Source organism: Pinus tabuliformis, chromosome 7 (assembly GCF_031772625.1).
Source record: "Pinus tabuliformis cultivar Carrire ecotype Pingquan chromosome 7, CPIR1, whole genome shotgun sequence".
NCBI classification, from domain to species: Eukaryota; Viridiplantae; Streptophyta; class Pinopsida; order Pinales; family Pinaceae; genus Pinus; species Pinus tabuliformis.
The window spans coordinates 1,162,682,409-1,162,704,261 of NC_142293.1; the positions used below are offsets into that span (position 1 = coordinate 1,162,682,409).

Below are 21,853 nucleotides of genomic sequence, written 5' to 3' on the forward strand. Positions count from 1 at the left end.
CAGAATCGTTAACAATACTTCTTACATTAGAAGACTCAGGCATGCACTTTATGGAATACAAAGGAATACATTGAAATCCCGACCCGAGCACATAAGGCCGAACTTCAAAGTTTATAAACCTGCATCTATACTTATCGTCGGGTCCATCCTTCCATATTAAGACTTCCACTGCACTATTCCTCCTCCGATCTCTGGTCACTGAAGCCTCCGATCAAATCTTGACCATCTGTTGTATCCTTCGATCCAACGATTGAAATTACTCCCCATCGTTTAAACTTGTGCACCTATTCTCCACCATCGATCTGCACCTAATAGATCTGACGCTTGTCATTAATAGTAGATAGATAACAAGCGCAAGGATTAACCACCTGATAAAGTGGTTTCCTCTCTCCTCCCGTTGCCATGCATCATTTGATGAGTGGAATTGGTGCTCGTCCTTCAATACCGCTTACGGTTTTGAGGCCGCCCGAAATCCACTTTCACTGTTACAAAACCACCGATATGATATTCCTTCGTCTCCTCTGCGATTGGATCTTGCCCACTGATCTTCAAGATCCAATGGTCATTGTTCATCATTTCTTCACTTCTCTGCTCGTTCCTTTTACTTAGAATTTACGTTGTTTTCTTCAGCGATTGTCCATGGTTCAGGTTTTTCTTAAGGTTTCTTCAAAGGTTCCACTGCTCAACTTCCTCTGAGCTTTTCTCTTCTGTGAAATATCCCTTTGCTATTTCTCCCCAGAGCTTCACTCTAATCTTCAACTGGATTCAATGACCCATTTATGATTCCTCTGAATCATTATGTGCCTCTGTGTATTCTTTAGAATTCTGCTTGCAACACTGTACAAAACCTACAAATTCACATGTAATGCATTCATAAATACTCGATTCACACCATTACACAATTAGAGAATAAACCTCTGTATATTAAGTATAAACAAATGATTACATTCGAGACTCTCTATCTCTCACAGGCCTATTCTTCAATATTGTGGCCTCCTTCCACTACTCTATCCATAGGCTTACATTTATACCATAGAGTTATGTTGAAGTAATTCTCATTCAAGTCCTAGATCTACTAAACTCACTCCTAAATGTTCTCTGTCCACTTCTACTTCAATTATTTCATAAGTACTCTCTCTTTAGTTCCTCGAATCACTCCTCGAATCATGAACTGCTTTAAGAGTTATAATTGATTTTGAACTCTTTTGTCATTACTACCCACTCATGTTCTCATTTATTTGAGAGCATTTACAAACAACCTCACATTATCTATTTAATTCCTATTCTATGCACTTAAAAGCCTAATATTACATTAATTCATCACATAGGAATATAACTTCCTAAAAATACATGACTCCCTATGTTTAATTAATTACAATGATTTTCTCTTGGGTTGTTTGCTCCTGCATTAGACTCCCAAAGTATTAAATATTCATGATTTCCTGATCATGTGTCTTCTGGTCTTTGTCTTCCTGGATCCCATACTTTTTTTGTACTTGCCCAAATGTCTTGTTCCTTTGCTATTGCTATACTTCTTCTATCTTCTGCTCCATGTTCTTCTTTTTTTCAATCAGGTTCATCCTCTAATTGATCATTCTTCCTGCTGCTATGATTTTTCTCCATTTGGATTGCTTCATCATCAGCGACCACATTTCTTCAATCTCTATCTCCAGTACATCCTTCGACTCGTCCATACTTTGCCACTTACTTTTGCCTCTTTCTCTTTGCTTCAGTTTGTTGCTGTTGTCCACTAACTCTTCAAATTGTTGTTGCTTATTTCCACTTTGTAGTTGTTGGTTCCTTAATTCCACCCTTACATCCTTACCCTCTTTCATGATTATTTTTGTTTGTACTAAATCATGACTTTAAGCATTTTGTCCAGAAATTGAGCATCTGTGTTCCATGGATTGAATTATTCCACAGAATCTTCTTCTTTCATCTTTATTTGGCTGCTCATCTGCACCAAATTTTCTTTAGCATCTGCAACAAAACCTGCACTCACAAAACACTTGTTAACATAAAAATCATAACGCTTATATGCCTTATCTTCCTTTGGCAACAATTTAGTTTGTTGCTCTGTTTCTTTCTCCTTTGGCAACAATTTAGTTTGTTGCTCTGTTTCTTTCTCCTTTGTCAGCACATCAGTAAGCTGTGTTGAATTCTCAAAAGAACTCATGAGACTATCAACTAGTCTTTCTTCCACATCATCTACTATAATGATATCTTCCTGCTCTTGTCCACCATAATGAACTCCTTCCTTTGCAGTGTCAATCTGCTGAACTTTCATATCCATCTCCTTTTCCTTATGATTGTCATTCATGACAATCTTTTTGTTTTCCTTTTTTAACAATATCTCTTGAACATCTATTCTCTGTTTTTCCAACTCCCTTCTTTGAAAATCTAATTTTCTATATAAATCAATAATTTCAATTGTAGTATATTTTGGAAATTTTACACAATTCTCCATACCTTCCTTTGTTACTAATAAATCATCAGGTGTCCTTTTTCCCTTTGCTAAGTCTTTTGCATAGACTTATTCTTCCTTAACATCTTTCAGTAGATGTTCTTCTTCTTCAATACATTTTGCCTTGATGCTCCTCTGTAACTCCTCTCCAAGAGTTATCCTTGTCTCATCATCTTCATTAATGTTCTCCTGCATTTGTTTTTCATTAATAATATTAATCAAACTCATTTGATTACCTTTCTGAGACAATATTCCTTCATTCTTCATCAGAATAAGATCTTGATTCCTGATCTCCAAGATAGCTTCTATAGACTCATCCATAGACTTTTTCTTCTATATGCTGTCAAATTCTTCTTCTTCTGAGAAGTTTTCCTTGTCACCTTTTACTTTTAAATCTTCATCTCCTCTGAATATATCTTCAAAAGGTTTCTTTTCTCCTACAATACCTGCCATTATACTCAAACTATCAGTTTTAAAAACATAAGACCCTATGGTCTCATTGGATGCTTCAACCATCATATCCCCTTGCTGTTCTAAATCCTTCATATGATTCAGAAATACTTCAATGGTCTCTTCTTCAATCTCCTCAAGCCCTTCACTTGGTTGCTTGATATCTTTTCCCAACTGTATATGAGACCTATCTATCTCATCTTCTTCCAGAACAAAATTTAGATTCTGCTTGTCTTCTTCCTCCTTTATGACAATATCAGCAAATTGTCCTTCTTTACATGTTTCACCTGCAAACATACACAAATTGTCAGATTTAAAACCATGTGACCCTTTGGCCTCACTTGAAGTTTCAGTCTTCAAGTCTTCATCTTCAGTCAGCATCTCCTCATGCTGTTTTGAACTATCCCAATAGTCCATGAGATCTTCACTTGATCTCCATTCTTTATCTTCAATGTAGTCTTCACTTTCTCCCAGAATTTCTCCCTGTTCTGGTTCACAAATGGACTCTTCCATTTCCAACTCAACTTCCTTGAGTTTTTCCCTCAGCCACTTTACTTGCTTTTGTTGTAGCCTTCTCTGCATCTCATGCCACTCCACTAGCTTCTTCCTTAAGACCCAACCTAGTCTCTGCCTTTCCTCAAGTATCCTCCCTAATGCATCGAGTTGTTCTTTTAACTCTGCAATCTCTTTATCAATTTCCTCTTGACTCATCCTCTTGCTATTTTCTTTGGCATCCTCTTTCTTTATCTTTCTTCTGCTGTGGCTTCTCTCTGAACCTCTACTATTACTATCAATAGTCATCTTCTTCTTCTCTTCCTTTATGAGCTCCTCACTCATCTGCAACAACAAGTCCTCCTTGCTGCAATCTTACCTCACTAAGCTCTCCTCACTTAGTCTTTCGATAAGCACGGGTCCTCTTTCTAGAACATCCTCTTGAGCAACACCTTTGCTCCTTCTAGGCTTCTACAATCTCTTGAGAACACTTTAGCTGTCCTCTCTCTCTGTCCAACCCCTCGTTGGATTCTTTAGGTTCACTTGCACTTCTTCTTCAAAGTGTTTTCCTTACTCTGCCTTCAAGAACACATTTGGTTCTCCTCTCACAGTTTCTATTACTATCCTTTGCTAAGATGCTTCATCTGCAACCACAATCTTCAGTTTCAATTTGAAACAAAACACACTATCTTACCTTCAAGATCTATGAATGATCTTATTCTCCCATTCTTCTGCATTTTGAATGGTTTTCTTTGTGCAAACTCCTTTTCAAAGGAAATCTTTCCCCACTTTGATTACAAACCTGCTTTAATCAAAAGAGCCTAAACTTGCTCTGATACCACTAATGATGTTGGGGATACCCCCGTTTACACCCACAATATGCATATAAATGCATCCACTCATTAGCCCCAGGTATTTAACTCTCCAAGGAGTCAAATCTTTAATAATAAATGGTTAAGGCCCTCTTTTAGTCTTATACGGAATGATTCATAGACTTAACAAAGTCTAAACATTAACCCACCTTTTCCTTTCTATCGTAAATTAATCACCCCGCTTAACCCCTCATTAACGTTTATCTCTGACATTTCATTCAAAACTTCTTATTGGGTCTATTAAACCCTTCGTAACCTTTATAGAACCCTTTAACCACTTATATATGTAACCTTCACTCTTTAAACATTGGCTACACATATATTTAACCCACAAAATCGTTTATCACGCTATTTTCCTTAGAAAACCATTTACAAAGGAAAATATACGTAAACACATCTTTTTCCTCCTTGGTACGGCCTCTGCACAGATCCCAAGGTTACCTTTATCACAATTGGGGATCTCTCCTCCATGGGTCTTTAACACATATATGCCTCATCACCGCCCCGACTCTGATATACGACTATCAAAATCGTTAACACTACTTTCTACATTAAAAGAATTGGGCATGCACTTTATGGAATACAAAGGAATACATTGAAATCCCGACCCAAACACATAAGGCCAGAATTCAAAGTTTATAAGCCTGCGTCTATGTTTATCATTGGGTCTGCCCTTCCATATCAAGAATTTCCCTACGTTGTTGCTCCTCTGATATCCGATCACCGATGCCTCTGATCAAATCTTGATCATCTATTGTATCCTCTGATCCAACGGTTGACATTACTCCTGACCATTTGAACTTGCGTGCCTATTCTCCACCGTCGATTTGCACCCAATAGATCTGACAGTTGGTGTTGATATCAGATAGATAATAACCACAAGGATTAACCAGCTGATAAAGTGGTTTCCTCTCTTCTCTCACTACCATACGTCGTTTAATGAGTGGAATTGGCGCTCGTCCTTCAATATCGCTTACGGTTTGGAGGTCGCCCGAAATATGCTTTCGCTCTTACAAAACTACCGATGTGATATTCCTCCGCCTCCTCTGCAATTGGATCTTGGTCGCTGATCTTCAAGATCTAATGGTCGTTGTTCATCGTTTCTTCACTTCCCCGATCATTCCTTTTACTTAGAATTTATGCTGTTTTCTTCAGCAATTCTCCATGGTTCGGGCTTTTCTTAAGGTTTCTTCAAAGGTTCCACTGCTCAGCTTCCTCTGAGATTTCTCTTCTACGAAATCCCCCTTCGTTATTTCTCCCCAGAGCTTCACTCTGATCTTCAACTAGATTTAATGACCCATTTATGATTCCTCTAAATCATTATGTGCCTATGCATATTCTTTAGAATTCTGCCTACAACATTGTACAAAACCTACAAATTCACATGTAATGCATTCATAAATACCCGGTTCACACCATTACGCAATAAACCTTTGTATAATAAGTATAAACAAATGATTACATTCGATACTCTCTATCTCTCACAAGCCTATTCTTCATTATCATGGCATCCTTCCGCTACTCTATCTGTAGGCTTACATTTATACCAGAGAGTTCTGTTGAGCTAATTCTGGTTCATGTCTTAGATCTACTGAACTAACTCCTAAATGTTCTCTGTCGACGTCTACTTCAATTAATTCATAAGTACTCTCTCTTTAGTTCCTCGAATCATGAACTGCTTTAAGAGTTATAATTGATTTTGAACTCTTTTGTCATTACTACCCACTCATGTTCTCATTTATTTGAGAGAATTTACAAACAACCTCACATTATCTAATTATTTCCTATTCTATGCATTTAAAAGCCTAATATTACATTAATTCATCACTTAGGAATCTAACTTCCTAAAAATACATCACCCCCTATGTCTACTTAATTACAATGATTTTCTCTTGGGTTGAATGCTCCTGCATCACTCTCTCCATCTTTCTCTTGTCACTCCCCCTCTCTCTCTCTCCCTCTACATAATTTTCTCTTTTTTCTTTCGTGTTCACTATCTCTCCCCCCCTCCAACTCCATCTCTTTGTCCCTCCCTCTCTGTCCTTACCTCTCTCCTCCTCTCTCTCAAGTCCTCTCTCTAGTCCTTCCCCTCTCTCATTTTATCTCCTACCTCCCTCCCTCTCCCCCATGTCTCTCACTCTCTCTTCTCTCCAGCCTTGTCCCTCTTTCCCCCCTCCATCTTTGTGTCTCCCTCCCTCTCTCTCTCTCCATTCCTCCTCTCCCCTCTCCTTCATTTTATCTCCATCTCTCCCTTGTCACACCCTCTATCTCTCCACCTATATATATATATATATATATATATATATATATAATAAATGTCATATTAAATTTAATATTGTATTAATCGAGGGTTATTAAATTTAATAATTTTTTTATCGCATGATAATAAAATTTATAATAAAACTACATCAATTTAATATTTTAAAATATTAGAACTTTGATATGGAAATATTTATGTCTTTAAAGACTTTAATATATGATAGGATATGGTTTTTGTCTCTAAAGATTCATTTCACAAATATTTAATTAAAAGAAATATTAAAAGATTTTGTAGCAGGATTTTAGATTCTTTGTGTCAAGGATTATATGCAGTTCTTTGTGTAAGGATTGTGATCAATAATGCCCTTTGGGTATAATCTAAGTAAAAATGCTTAATATTTTACCCAATTTGAAATTTTAATGTGGTAAATTTTGTTGTTAAAGGTAAATTTATGATCTATTCAAATTCATGTATATGATAAAAAAAAATTATTAAACCCATGAGATAGCTTTTTATTATATATTCAAATTATATAGTTATATTTTAATAATTAATCTTAGTCTACTAATAAGATTAAAAAGTTATATATAATTTAGACTCAAGCTAATGTTTTGGCTGACATTAGTAAAAAAAATATTTTTATTATTTTTTGATGATGTGAGATACCTACACAATGAAGTGTAGAAGAAGAAGAATCTACATTGAATGAGAAGAATGATTATCAAGAATATTTTAATTAACATATTCTTGACACTCATTAAATTTTTACATTCTTCTCTTGGTAAATATATTAAATCTCGACGCAATAAATCTATACTAAATGAGAAGGTTGATTATCTAGGATCTTTTAATTAACATATTCTTAACACTCATTAAATTTGTACAATCTTCACTTGGTAAATATATTAAGTTTTTAAGAGAGTTATTATCATAAAGATATTACAACTTTTGAGATGAATTTCAATATGACCACAGTAACAATATTATAAAATATTTTATGGAATTTAAATCCTAATTATTCACATAGTAATTATTGTAGTTAAATTAAAATATAAAAAAATATTTTAAATTATTACTATTATTAATTATAAAAATAATTAATATATAAATTTCCTCACTTTACCATAAATACTTTTAATCTATAAACAGATGGTTCATATAACTTTTTTTAGTTAATTAATTTAATTAAAAATATATAATATTTAATTTATAAATAGTATTATAAATATTCTAAAATATTTCATGAAAATAAAATCATGATTATTAATAATTTTAAATTAAAACTTTAGAAATCATATTCCCAAATAAACATTAATATTCAACTTTTTAATAATTAAGTTTAAATTTAAAAATTTAATATAATTAATCAATAAAAATATAAAAAAAAAAAATCAAATCATCTTAAAATTATAACAAAATAATTAATCATTTAAAACCTAAAAGGTTAAATAATTATGAATTTATAATAACACCCACTGATATTTAGCAGAAATTTTTAAATATAAATAAAAATATTCACAATACTTACTGACATCTAAACCAGAATACATCAATAGTTATCTTAGTACAGGCAAAATTGAGATTGTATTAGTTAAGTAAAATGCCTTGTTGTTGGAACTAACCCAAAAATAAAAATAAAAAATTATTATTGAAAACCATGGTTTTAATTATTTTGCCACTCGACTTCTCACATGAATGATAGCTTCGAGAGGCCATGACACGACCTCTCAGCAATTATGGAGAAACACATCAGGAACCGATGACTCTCAGTCGAAACGCAACTTATTTGAATGAACTAAAACTGCACTTGTGTCCTATCCGATCTGGTTGCTTGTTCGACCCGCAAGCATCAATCTGAATGGACATCCAGCACCTTCGTCAGCGGACCATGCTCCGCCCCCGATCATATCGCTGATTCGATTTCTGCCTCTCCATAAAGAGCTGAATACGATTCAGCGACTCTTGCACGGTCTGATCGTTCATATTGGCGAAGCAGAACTTAAACCACCCAGGTTCACTACAGTGGCAAGCAGATCCGGGTGAAACATTCAAGCCGATTTCTTTCAAGATTATCTTCCACAGTCTAATCTCTCCTTCTTCGTTACGGGATTGCAGAAGATGTCTGAGATCCACCCAGCAGAACAAACCGGCGTTGCCATTCAGACAATTGATGCCAGCCACACGAAGTCCAGAAACGAACATTTCGTGTCTCTTTTGCAACCTCTTACTATTCTCTGCTAAATATTCTCTTACAAATTCCTTGTCGGGTAGCATTGAAGCAATCAGATGCTGTGTCTGGGAGGAAACCAGGGAAAAACTGGACATTCTACGAGCAGCCGCAACAACGGTACCGTTGTAAGAGTAAATGACTCCGACTCGGAAGCCCGGTAGTCCTAGGTCTTTGTACAGACTGTAAACGATATGAACACGGTCGGTCTGAGAAATTTTATCAGCGGCCAAAACTTCTGCAATGCTTGTGAATTTTGGATATGAAAACACTGATCCCGAATAGATCTCGTTGCATACAAGATGAATGTTCTTCTCATACACAAAAGCAAGTAAATTTCTTAGAGTCGAAACGTCCATAGTGGTTCCTAATGGGTTTGAAGGATTGATAATCAGAAGGCCCTTAACTTGTATATTTCGATCCCTGGCTTGCTCATAGGCTGCTTCAAGGGCAGGTATCGTTATCCGAAAATCGTTACAACTGCTGCAGTGGACGGGTATGATCTCCACACCTGTGCGCCATTTTAAATCTCTGTCGAAACTGCAATAACAAAAGATCGATTCAGTTGTATTTTCACTTTAGAAGTTAACTATGTTATAATAAGAATAGATTGAAATGATCTAGTTAATACTATCAGGACTTCGAAATTTCAGCACATACAAAATATTAACTAGTTATTAGTATTGCAATGAGGGGACTGAAATTAATGATTACTTGACCGTGGAGACTAGACTACCACTACCAAACTAAATTTTCATTAATTGATTTACCCTGGGTAATATGGCGTTGGTACTAGAAAAGCTTCTCCTGGATCAGCGAGACAGAAAGTTAAAACCTCATGGGCTGCTGTTGCTCCTGCAGTAAGAACAATTCTGTCTTTTTCAAACTTCACTTTTCTTCCTCCAATTTCTTCCATAAACATCGCAATTGCCTGCTTCAACCATTCACCATACTCAATAAGCATTAGTTTCATTTTGGTTTTGATTAGGTGAAAGACAATTCTAGACTGGTAGAAAATATGTCCTCTTTGTAGGCGAGTTACAATTTTTTACCGTTCTACAAGCAGGGAGGCCGTGGTTATCTCTGTAGAACGCGAGTTCCCTAAATCTTGAAGCGTCCTCCTCCGCCCAAATCGACGCCTCTGGATGCGTACATAGCCAGCTTTCTAGCAAATCCAATGACAGCTGCAAGTAATTTCAAACAATGCAATTATCATTCAAATCCGATGCACTTCGAGTTGTTTGCAATTTATTTCCCTGAAATTTGCTAGTTTCCTTCAATATTCTGGATGTTAAACTCCAATTTTCTGTATGCCAGAGCAAAGTAAAACTAAATTTCAACGATTGTAAAATTCTTCCTATCCTATTCGGCCCGAGCTATCCTTATCGGGATTGCAGATTTCAGAATGTCCTGAAAATCCAGTCACTAAAGAGATTGAGATCTTCTCCAACTGGAACAAAGATGGCATCTAATCCAACCCAAACCCTAACTGGAATGCTCTATTCTATTTGAAATTAGCTTAATAATACACTATAATCTATCCTCATCTGAATTGCTATCCTTATCCGGATTGCAGATTTCAGCATGCCCAGAAAATCTAATCAATAAAGAGATTGAGATCTTCTCCATCTGGAACAAGATGGCATCTAGTCCAACCCAAACCCTAACAGGAATGCTCTATTCTATTTGAAATTAGCTTAATAATACACTATAATCTATCCTTATCTGAATTGCTATCCTTATCGGGATTAAAGATTTCAGAATGTCCAGAAAATCTAATCACTAAAGATATTGAGATCTTCTCCATCTGGAACAAGATGGTATCTAATCCAACCCAAACCCTAACAGGAATGCCCTATTCTATTTGAAATTAGCTTAATAATACACTATAATCTATGCTTATCTGAATTGCAGATTCCGGAATGTCCAATAATAAAAATCTAATCACTGCAGAAGGATTGAACTCGTCCCCATCTGGGACTGGGTGCCAGCTCACCCAATCCAGCAAAAACCCTAACCGGGACGACGTACTCTATAGAAATTAGATTAATAATACCCTATAATCTACCAATCCCATATCCATGTATGATTATATGAAATGATAAAGTATACCTGATTCGCTGCATTAACTCATACATACATGATTATATGAAATGATAGAATATACCTGATTCTCTGACAAGGCCATTTGGATGATTCCTGATGGGTTGTTTATGGGATGGTAAGGATTTGTGGCATACTCCTTCCAGCCCTCGAAGTAAGGAGAGTCTTCCCAGTGAGCATTACACACAGCCAACGATGACAGGCGGTCTCCTCCTGCAGGCAACGAAGTGGATTGTCGCGTTGCATTGTCCATCGATATCTCCATCTTGAAAACCTACTAACAATTCCACTGGTGTGGGTTTGGTAACTGTATTCAGACCAGCAGTTCCGAGTGATGAATGAAGCATACCTACTGACCACCACTATTTAAGACGTGTGTTCCCGTATGAAGCACTATTCCGATTCTACTGTAGGTTTGTGCGTGACGCGATGACTTTTATAGGTATTCCCACCATGTTCTCCAAACAGCAGCAGAAGCATTTTCTCTAACGACGAGGGAAGGAAGATTCAGAAATGAGAATGGATTGAAAATCCAGACGCTGCACACAATCGAATGTTGATTTCCAAGAAGACGGCTAAAAACGACGACTTGTTTTACGTTTTCCACGTACGTTTTGTTCGCATAAAATAGTTGATGTCCTGTCCCACACGGCACCGTTGTTTCTCACTTGAATGGAATAGTATGTCTAGGAAATACAGAGAATTGAAAGTATGGGTTGATTGGACATGTAAACCACCATGTTGCTTCCTTCGTCGCATAAAATATTTGATGTCCTGTCCCACACGGCACCATTGTTTCTGATTCAGAGGGTAATATGTCTTCAAAATCAAAAGGTAGGATGTACGGAATGCCAATAAGTCACCACGTTGCCTTCTCCATAGTTGGACTTTTCAAAGTTATGATTGTAGTCCAGGTCCAATTGTTGATACATTTTCGTATCATTTTGGTATTGTATTCCAAAATTTTCAATATTATCTAGGAAATATAATAGTTTACAGTGTCTTCTAGATTGCTTCTCTTCTCATCGTATACCGTTATCCAAACAAGAGATACACTTTCACAGCAACTGATGCTTAGAGTATCACAAACAAATTAGGCTTGATATCCCTTGTGCATATTAAAACAAAATGTTTAAACACCAAATTACATTATTTGTAGATTGGTAGAGAAGCTTCTTGCAAATGATGGGTGGGATAGGCTTGATATCCATTGTGCATATTAAAACAAAATGTTTCAACACCAAACTACATTCTTTCTAGATTGGTAGAGAAGCTTCTTGCGATTGATGGGTGGGTGGGAATCATGAGTGGTGGATCTCAACGTTGAGTGAGCCTAGTAAAATATATAAAAAAAACATTAGGTAGGTTTTTACACGATCAAAATATTGATAGGTATGATTATGATTATTGGTAGTATAATTTAATGTAGTTATATAATTAAATTATTATTTTATTTTGAATTATTATATATTAATTATATAAATAAATGTGTTTATTTTGGAATAAGGTTTTAATAATTTTAATTTAATTATTAATAATTATTGAGTAGATGGTAAGATTCAATGTTTATGGAATATTTTACTATATTTTTTTTGTACTATTCATAAATGGAGGGTTGAGATTTATTTTCAAAATAGCTATTCTTTTTTTTGGGTTTTTAATTAAATTGAGTAGGCTTATAGACATGTCTATTTTGGAATAGGGCTTTAAGAATTTTGATTGAATTATCAATACTTATTAAATAAATGGTAGGGATTTAACTTTTATAGAATATTCCTAGTAATATACACAAATCAAAGTTTTAGATTTATTTCTAAAATAGTGATTGATATTTTTCCCTTTAATTAAATTCAATAATTAAAATAAATATCATATAAAACTAGTTATCATTTTTTGCTCATGTGGTATTGATAAGCTATGACATTAGCCCATGGTATTGTAAAAAATCCTATTTACATATTAAGAATCTCTGTGGCTAGGAATCTTCTTACATGTTTTTTTAAATGTATATATTTTTAACTAATATATTAATTAGTTTTATCATTAATAATAATAATTATGATTATTTTAAATAAAGTTAGACTTTAATTCATTCTCATGATCTTATTTTAATTTTAGCAACTTGAGATGTATGATAAAGTTTTTTGATTCTTATTATGGATTAATTCTTATTGCCATTTAATTTATATGCTTTCCATAGCTAATTAAACTTTGAACCCATACATATAGCTTCTATAGCTTCTGTTGTGGTCTACCTTCTCAATGCTATGTTATGGTCTACCTTCTTATCGTTATGTGGACCCTCTTTTTTGGGTTTGCATTTTTTGTACCATAAACAAGATTGTAAGCTTCGCTTTTACTCGGTACATGCATTTGTTTTGTCTTGCAATTCAGCATTGAAGGCGTCACAACGACGTGGTCTCCAACTGGCCTGCAAACTCTTGGACAGATGATTCGGCAAGTTTCTAGTGGATTGCATATTCTGGATACATTGGTTCGAATCCGTGCAACTTCCTATGATCGCGGGTAACAGAACCGTCAGCGGAACTTGAAACATCGGTGATCTTGTTTTCTTCCATAGGGTTTTCCTTCAAATCTGACTGATATTGCTCTCATAGCTATGAGTGGGCAGAGATAAGGTTTTTGAGCTAGATCCACCATGCTCCTATGATGCACCAAGCTCCGATCATGTTTGCGGCACTGTAGAACCCTCACAAAATTCCGGGGAGGGCATAAAGTCTGCCTTCATGTTCTGGTGATTGATCCTTCAGTAAGTCCCGGTTATCATTCTCCATCCCCATCCAGGAGTTCGATACCAGAGTTCTAGGCTATCGAAAATTCCTTTATCAGATCTGCAAGCAGCAAGATCGGGTCCTCGTGATGACACGAGTGATGGATCTGTAGTCTGAAATAGACCAATCATACTAGGAAAGTAGATATACCTCGCCATCGCTCCGCACTCCTCACTTAGGTTTTTCCTCTTTACCCCAAGTGAATCTTCTGTAGGGTTATCTTCTGCATGGTTATCTTCCAGGTTCACATTCTTCTGCATGGATTTTTCATTCTTCCGCAGGAGCATACATAAGCTTGGGAATCATCGATTGACCTTGATCCAGATGGCTCCTACCTTCATGAAGATAGTTGCTGGCTCAGTTCCGTCCACCCTGGGGGAAAGCGCCTTCCCATATCGTCAGTGAAGCCCCAACTCCCACTGTCGAGGTGGTCTAGGCCTCACTCGATGAGGCTTTGAAGTTTTCTGAAAGTGCCCTATTTTGTCGATTCAATGGTTTTTGGCCGTGACTAACAACTCTCCACTATTGGATCTCAGTGGTATGGAAGCGTGTCATTTATGATGAAATTAATATCTACCCCTGTGCTAGGGGTTTCTTTATAATAGATTTTGAAAACACTGAAAGCAGACAATGTATTATAGATTCCGACCCTTGGTTTTGGGAAAACTCAGGCCTATTCGTGAAGCCATGGAACCCATCATTCAATCCCTCAAAAATAGTCATAAACTCAGCACCAGTTTGGGTGAGATTGCCAAACCTACCCTTGCATCTCTGGAATTTCTCCTCACTAAAAGGCATTGGAAATGCAATTGGGAAATTTTATTATGGTGCCCTGAAACAGAGGAATATGCCAGAACCACCTATTCATGCATCTGTGTGGAAATGAACTTTAGCGCCGGATTCCCAGCTCAGATAAACCTAATAAGTAAAGACTATGTATGGGACGACAAACTCGATTATGAAAGTGTCATCTTCAGATGTCGATCCTAGTTTGAGATATTCCATATAGCAAAGAATTACCCAAAATACTCCCAGGAAAATTCTACTAGAAAGAATCACCATAGATCTACATGGTGGGAAGGAGCACAAAAAGAACATTATACTATCATCAACGAAGAATACTCTCCGGAAAACTCTGGATCGTAAGAAATCGGGCAAGAAAGAAACAACTCTCAATATAAGCAGGGGGAAAGCCCTGCCCAACAACAAAAAAGTGAACTCGACAACCCCTCAAGCATGAACAGTTATGAGCATTCGAATACCGCACAAAATAAATCTTCATTTAACAGCAAAGCAGATCTCTCAGAACAAACTTCTTCTCTGACTATCTTCAAAAGGAAGAACATAAGCCACCAATGTCCCAAGAACCAGAAGAGATGAAGGAGATGCAAGATAAAGAAAGTTGGAAGACCGTAGAGAAAAAGAAGAAAGCTACAACACCAATCTCGCCAAGAACAACAAGATGCGAGACAATTAAGAACTAAGAAAATTATAGGTTTGATAGACCAATTTGGTCTTAGTAAAAAACTCATGTTAACAAGTGTCATATGAGATGAGTTATGGATTTTTGAGCATGTGGCATTCAGAAACCACGATATTGGTGATGGTATTGTAAACTCAGTGTGAATCTTAACTCTTAAGAATCTTATTATATATATATATATATATATATATATATATATATATATATATATATAGATATATATATATATATATATTAAATTTACATATTAATTCCTTTTATAATTAGCAACAACAATAAAATTTATTTAAAATAAAGTTATAAATTTTTTTATTTATTTTTTAATGTTAACAATGTGAGATGTATCATAAAGTAAGTGTTTTGATGTTTATCATGCATTGATACCTTGTCGACATTTACCATCCATTTAATTTATATGATTGCACTAATAATTATAAAAATAATTAATATATTTATATAGAAATTTAAGAAAAACATATAACAAGATTCTTAAATATACAAAATTTCCCCATTTTACTATGGATATTCTTAATGTGCACATAGGTTTTGTTGCAATACCACGGACCAATAACCTAGCTTGTCAATAACACATCCTAAAAAGGTCGTAACTTATTTCATATGACACTTGTTCAGAGATTTGTTTATAAATAATTGATTTAATTAAAAAGGAAAAATGGGCGTAACTACTTTGGTGATACATTTCAGTTACTTTGGAGATAAATTTCAGTTTTTGGTGTGTCGTTATAGTGAGAGTATCTTAGAATATTCCATGGAAGCTAAATTCCTATCATCCACACAATAGTTATTACTAATTAAATTGAAATTTTAAAAACCTTATTCCAAAATAAACTTCTCTATCTAGTAATAATAATAATAATAATAATTATTATTATTATTATTATTATTATTATTATTATTATTATTATTATTAATTATAAATAAAATAAACATGCAAGTTAAACATATATACATTTAATAAAACATATAAGAATATTTAGAACCATGGAAATTCTTAATGGTCAAGATTATATATTCATTATTTTTGAATATGCTTTTGTTTCAATACCATGAGGTAATACCATGGGTTATGAATACCACATGCCTAACAAAAGTATAACTCATTTTATCTGTTACTTGTTCATGTGACATTTTTTTTTAATTTATCAATTTAATTAAAAGAGTGGAAAAACATAATTATTTTTCAAATAAATTTCAACTTTTCATATGTGATTATTATTAAAAATATTTTAAAATATTGTGTGGAGATTAAATCCTATCATCCACTTAATAATTACTATGTTAATAGGCCTGTCTATTTTGGAATAGGGATTCCCAAATTTTAATTTAATAATTATTAGGTGAATGGTAGGGATTTAATAGGAATATTCTTAATAGTATATAAAAATCAAAGGTTGAGATTTATCTCCAAAGTAGTTATTTCATTTTTGTCCTTTTAAATAAATTCATTAATTAAAAATAATTTAATATGAAGTTAGTTACGTATTTTTGCATGTGGTATTGATGAACCATGATATTGACCCCTCGTGTTCTAACAATGTTTCTTTACATATTAAGAATCTCCATAGTAAAGTGGGAGTAAACCTCCCTAAATAAGAATATTGTTCCATGCCTTTTCAAATGTATGCATGTTTAACATACATATTAATTTTCTTCTCAAGTTGTGTGAGTTCTCCAGAGATTACAACTTGCTTGACATGTGGCTTCAGAAACAGCAACCCAGGGGTAACTAAGGAGGGGATCATGGGATTGTACAATAGCGGTTAACATGGTTGGATTTTTCCGAGTCTATTCTAGACCACCTGAGAATACATATTATTTTTTTAATAATAATAATAATAATAATAACACCTTTGCTATTGAGATGTCATGAGTTCAATTGTCTTAACACTCTTGGGGAACATTATAAGATATATCTAATACCTTTTTTCTTTTAGATTTAATTTAAAAAATGTCACAAAAATAAAATAAAATAAAATATTTATAAAATATTTTGATGTTGAAATGAGTTATAGTTTTGGGCCATGTGGTATTGAGAAGGCATAGCATTGATCCATGGTATTGTAACAAAGCTATTTACAAGTCAATAATAAAAAGTGGTGAATATTCATGGTTAAGAATCTTGTTTTATTGTAAGTTTATTGAAAGTATTAAGCTTTTATGTGTTTATTAATTAGATTTAAATATTATTTACATAATCATTATTTTAAACTATTGCATCTCTCCCACACCTTTTTCTTTTAGATTTAATTTAAACTAGCATTTGCATTAGATGTTGCAAGGGAACCGTCGTAAGGCATAAATTGAGGAACACTTGTGACATGTAAATGGTCATTGAGAACAAGAATTAATAAAGAAGATTGTCTGCAAAAGTGGAAGATAAAGCTAAATGATTTATATTATCTGTATTTTATAGATAGTATAATGCGTGTAACAAAGATTGGCTCTTGATCTTCTAAGATTTTTTTTTAAGTTTCAATAAAAAATTACTAGTAGATTATAATTGATGACACTTTCAATTCACAAAATAATATCTCTCCAAAAAAAAATCCAAAACAAGATCCCTACAAAAAGGATGTTGAACAATACCTCTTGTCCATCGTTGTTAGGTTATTGCGTTCACGCAATGACATATAACATATAGCGATCATGCTTTTGCAAAGTTTACTTTAAGGTTAAAGGCCTTCGTACCAATTTTTTTCTGATGTATGGCCGCTAGCAACACTAGGGCTACAAAGCCTGAGGCCATACATTAGTCATCCTCTTATGTCCCTGTCAATCATCCTGTTATGTCTCATTGTCAGTCGTCCTGTTATGTCTCCCCGTCAGTCATCCTATTATGTCTCCCCTTCAGTCGTCTTGTTATGTCCCCTTTGCTGACTCTACATGTATATTTTGACTTAATGAAGATGAGAAACTTTGATATCTTCAATCGACATAAAACATAGAACTTGCACTAAAAATTTCGTTGAATTCTTCCACAGGAAATTTAAAAAAAATATAGAGAATTTGTTTGGGGCAATTCAGAAAGACTTGAACTTCAAACATTTCCCACTATTTCTATATTTCTCACTTATATTGAGATATTATAAAATCACAATGTTATTTTATATTATTTTTTATTTAAAATTGATAATTAAAATAGTAATTATAGTTACTAATTAAAAGTTAATAATGATTACTTTAAAATTATTAGTTAATTTTTTTTTTAAACAAAAATAAAGTGGTGCAATATCCAAAAAAATATACTTGTCAAATTAGAAGAAATAATGTGGAGAAGGGTCATTTCTTCAAATGACAAATCGATCATTGTGAGGAAAGAACTACAACTTTGTTGATTCAAAAAGAACTCATGATGCCTAATTTGAACATGCAGATTTTTTAATTTGGACATGTGGGTTGTTGACACTATAAACCACATGTCCTAAACATTTTTTAAATATCATTTGTGGCTTCAAATGGGAGTTTGATATCCCTTGTGGCTTCAAATTAGATCTTTAGTCATTCATTTGTTTGGATTTATACATTTTATATAGTTGTGATGGAATTTTTATCTTTTACATGTTTAGCTATTTTAAAAATACATTTACAATCCAACCAGCACCACATATTAAAATTTTAGTTATTATTAAACATGCTAATTAGTATCCCATATATTTTAAGCAAGGAATCTTATTTTGGGTCCATTTTAATCCTGGAGTAGATTTTTTATCTTTTAAATGTTTAGCTATTTTAAAAATACATTTAAAATCCAACCTGCACCACATATTACAGTTTTAGTTATTATCAAACACATTAATTAGTATCCCATATATTTTAAGCTAGGAATGTTATTTTGGGTCCAATTTAATCCTACAGTAGATTTGTTTCTGCACAACCTATTGCCAAATTCGATAACGAAGATGATGGTTAAACAAATATTTTCTCTGATATTCACCTGAACTCTAAGTTGTTCTTCTGTCGACATTTCTAATTTTCACTACAGAAATCCCAAAATAAGGGAGACTTAATTGTTCTGTAGAAGCCTTAGTTTACTAAAATAATCAGCTTGGCATTGCTTGAACGTCTGTACTAAGAGTGTTGAGAATTGTTCGATCCAAGATGTAGACTATTCCTTTTTCAGATTTTCCTACAGCTTGCTTTCAATTTTCAGCTCTTCCATCATAATTCTTTCTTTAGGCTCCAAATCAATTTTGTATTTATCTTGTATACACTGAAGTCTATGAAATGGAGTTAATTTACTAAAGAAACAATAAAGAGAAAGATAAGCCAATTTTTAGAAGAGATTAACCACATTTCTTCTCACTAGTCATTTTTCCCATTTGATCCCTTTATTGATTGATTCACTCCAAACTTGCCTAACATATGAATGGTGTGCAAATAAATGATCCACAACAATTAACTGACCCACGGATTCCTCATTTTTTTTCCAATTATGCATATTCCAGATCCATACCAAATTTCTCATCAATCTAGAGATTTAGAATGTTTTAACAAATCAACAATTTTCTTACAATTGGACTCTGGTAGAAAATATTGTAACACTCAAATGGAAATTTAGTACCTACTTTCTAGTATATACTTCATTTCTTGGAATGTTTTTCAAAAAGGTTCTGATGAAAAGCATGCCGAGAAATAAATCAGAACATAGAAAATATGTGAAGTGATAAACAAAGTAAATGCATATATTAACGACCTTCAATCATACTTGGATTGCGATGAGATGTATTAATATAAAAACTAATAAAAAACCTAAAACATTATTTAAAAATTATGAGAGTAAATTGATCCCGTGTGACCCATAAAATCAAATTACTTATATGACATATAAATTTCTCCCCTTCGTACTACGCGGAGACAGAGAACGGATATACCACGTGTTTTATCCTACACGGAGACATAATGCCTATCGAAGACTCGCAGATAAGGTGGGAACCACCAAGCTTACGACAAAAAGACATGAAAAAATACGTGAATCGATTAATTAAAAATAATACATTTTTAGAAACATGAAATTTTGTACTTTGTAACCAATAAAAACAATAAATTATGTTAAATCATACAACAAGGTCATGAATGTGATTCCTTCTGTTGGGTTGTAAAAAGAAAAACCTTTGATGTTAAGGAAAACCATCCATGCCAAAAGCATTATGAGTGATGTCTAACGTGCACAAATGTGTATTTGGATTCAAAAAAATCTCCCTACAATCCAAGGACAGTAGAGAAAAGTATCGAGACTACCTATGCGAGATATATAGTATATTGAAAATGATGAATGATGTCAAAAATATCTATGAAAAGCATATATGACACGAAAGGCTATGTGAATTGTTAGCATATTTCTTAGTCAAAAAATTCCTTCAAAAGTAATGATAATTGCAAAGTAATGTTATAAATACCGATGTATCTATGAGATAATTGAAATAGGTCGAGAGATACCTCACATGATTTCGAATCTCGAGTGTTTATTGTTCTCTAGCATTAGTTGTGGAAGCTTCTCCTTCCTTTAGCTGGCATCTTGACAAATATCATTCAAGAGATAAAAGTAGCTTGTGGAACACCAAAGTGTCTCATTTGTGCATATCAAGGAAATGCTGGAGACATGCGTTATGGAGATCATCTAAATTGTCAGGTGAAGGATGTTGAAAAATCATGGGTCGATAATCCAATGGATGAGGAATCGATGCCACCTGCAGGAGGAGGAATAATTAATCTGTCACCTGATAAATTGGCAATGAAGAATTTATACAACGGTTAGCAATCTAATAAGGTAAAAAACTTAATACCATATTTAATTGGATTAATAAAGATTCACGTTAAAATAATAGTAAGAGTGAAGGTAAAAAACTAATACCAAGTTCAATACGCTTGAGTATATCACAATCTTTCAACCATGAAGTGAATATGGGAGTAAGCTCAACGGAACCTAATTCTAAAAATGACTTAACTGGTGGGGAAAGCTTTACAGGTCATGATTCTGGAAATTAAGCGAGTCGTGGAGACACCTCAACAGAACTTGATATATAACTAACTATAGACATATTCAATGTAAATTAATCCTTATTCTCAATGTATAATAAACATGAAAAAAATCAAAACTTAAATATATATAAATTCATTCGTCCTTTCAAGTAGAAAAAAATATACTAAATTAAATTACTTTTCAATATGAAAATTCATCTTTATAATACTAGGCTATTATAATAGTAATAATAGCATAATTTTATTCGTTGTAATGACAAAATAATTCATGGAAAATGACTCACCACAGGAATAAGATGATACAGGCGCGAAGTATCTCTCAAAGCGGCATGAAGATAATGCATCCTGTCTAGCACTATATTGTAGGTTTTAACCCCGTACAGAAATTACCAGCATACGAATTCTAAAACACAGAAAATAAACAATGCGAGAGAATAACACATAAAACACATATACATAGAGACTTTTCCCTGGATCCCAAAACCAGGACTACCAGATTGATTTTTCATTATGTTCCTTTCAATGTTACAATACATATTTATGGACCCAAAAACCATCGCGTCCAAAACCATGCACAAAACTATAGGTAGGTTCGCCCAACCTAATATAGGGTCCAAAAAAAAATTTCCTGGGGCGCTGCCCCGGACCCCTTACAAGGGGGTTACCTACCCCCTACAGTGCAATGAAGGGGGGGCTTCACCCCCCTTCTC

The 21,853-nt window shown here is 34.0% G+C and overlaps 1 protein-coding gene across 1 annotated transcript; it reads right to left on the reverse strand.

Moving 5' to 3' along the window:
* Positions 1-8,167: 8,167 nt before the first annotated feature.
* LOC149251609 (1-aminocyclopropane-1-carboxylate synthase 7-like) lies at positions 8,168-11,378 on the reverse strand. The gene is made up of 4 exons (XM_089456551.1): positions 10,933-11,378; positions 9,818-9,949; positions 9,536-9,696; positions 8,168-9,305 (listed from the first exon to the last, which is right to left on the reverse strand). The coding sequence occupies exons 1-4, from the start codon at positions 11,131-11,133 to the stop codon at positions 8,417-8,419; spliced, it is 1,383 nt and encodes a 460-aa protein (XP_089312677.1). The 5' UTR covers positions 11,134-11,378; the 3' UTR covers positions 8,168-8,416.
* Positions 11,379-21,853: the final 10,475 nt, after the last annotated feature.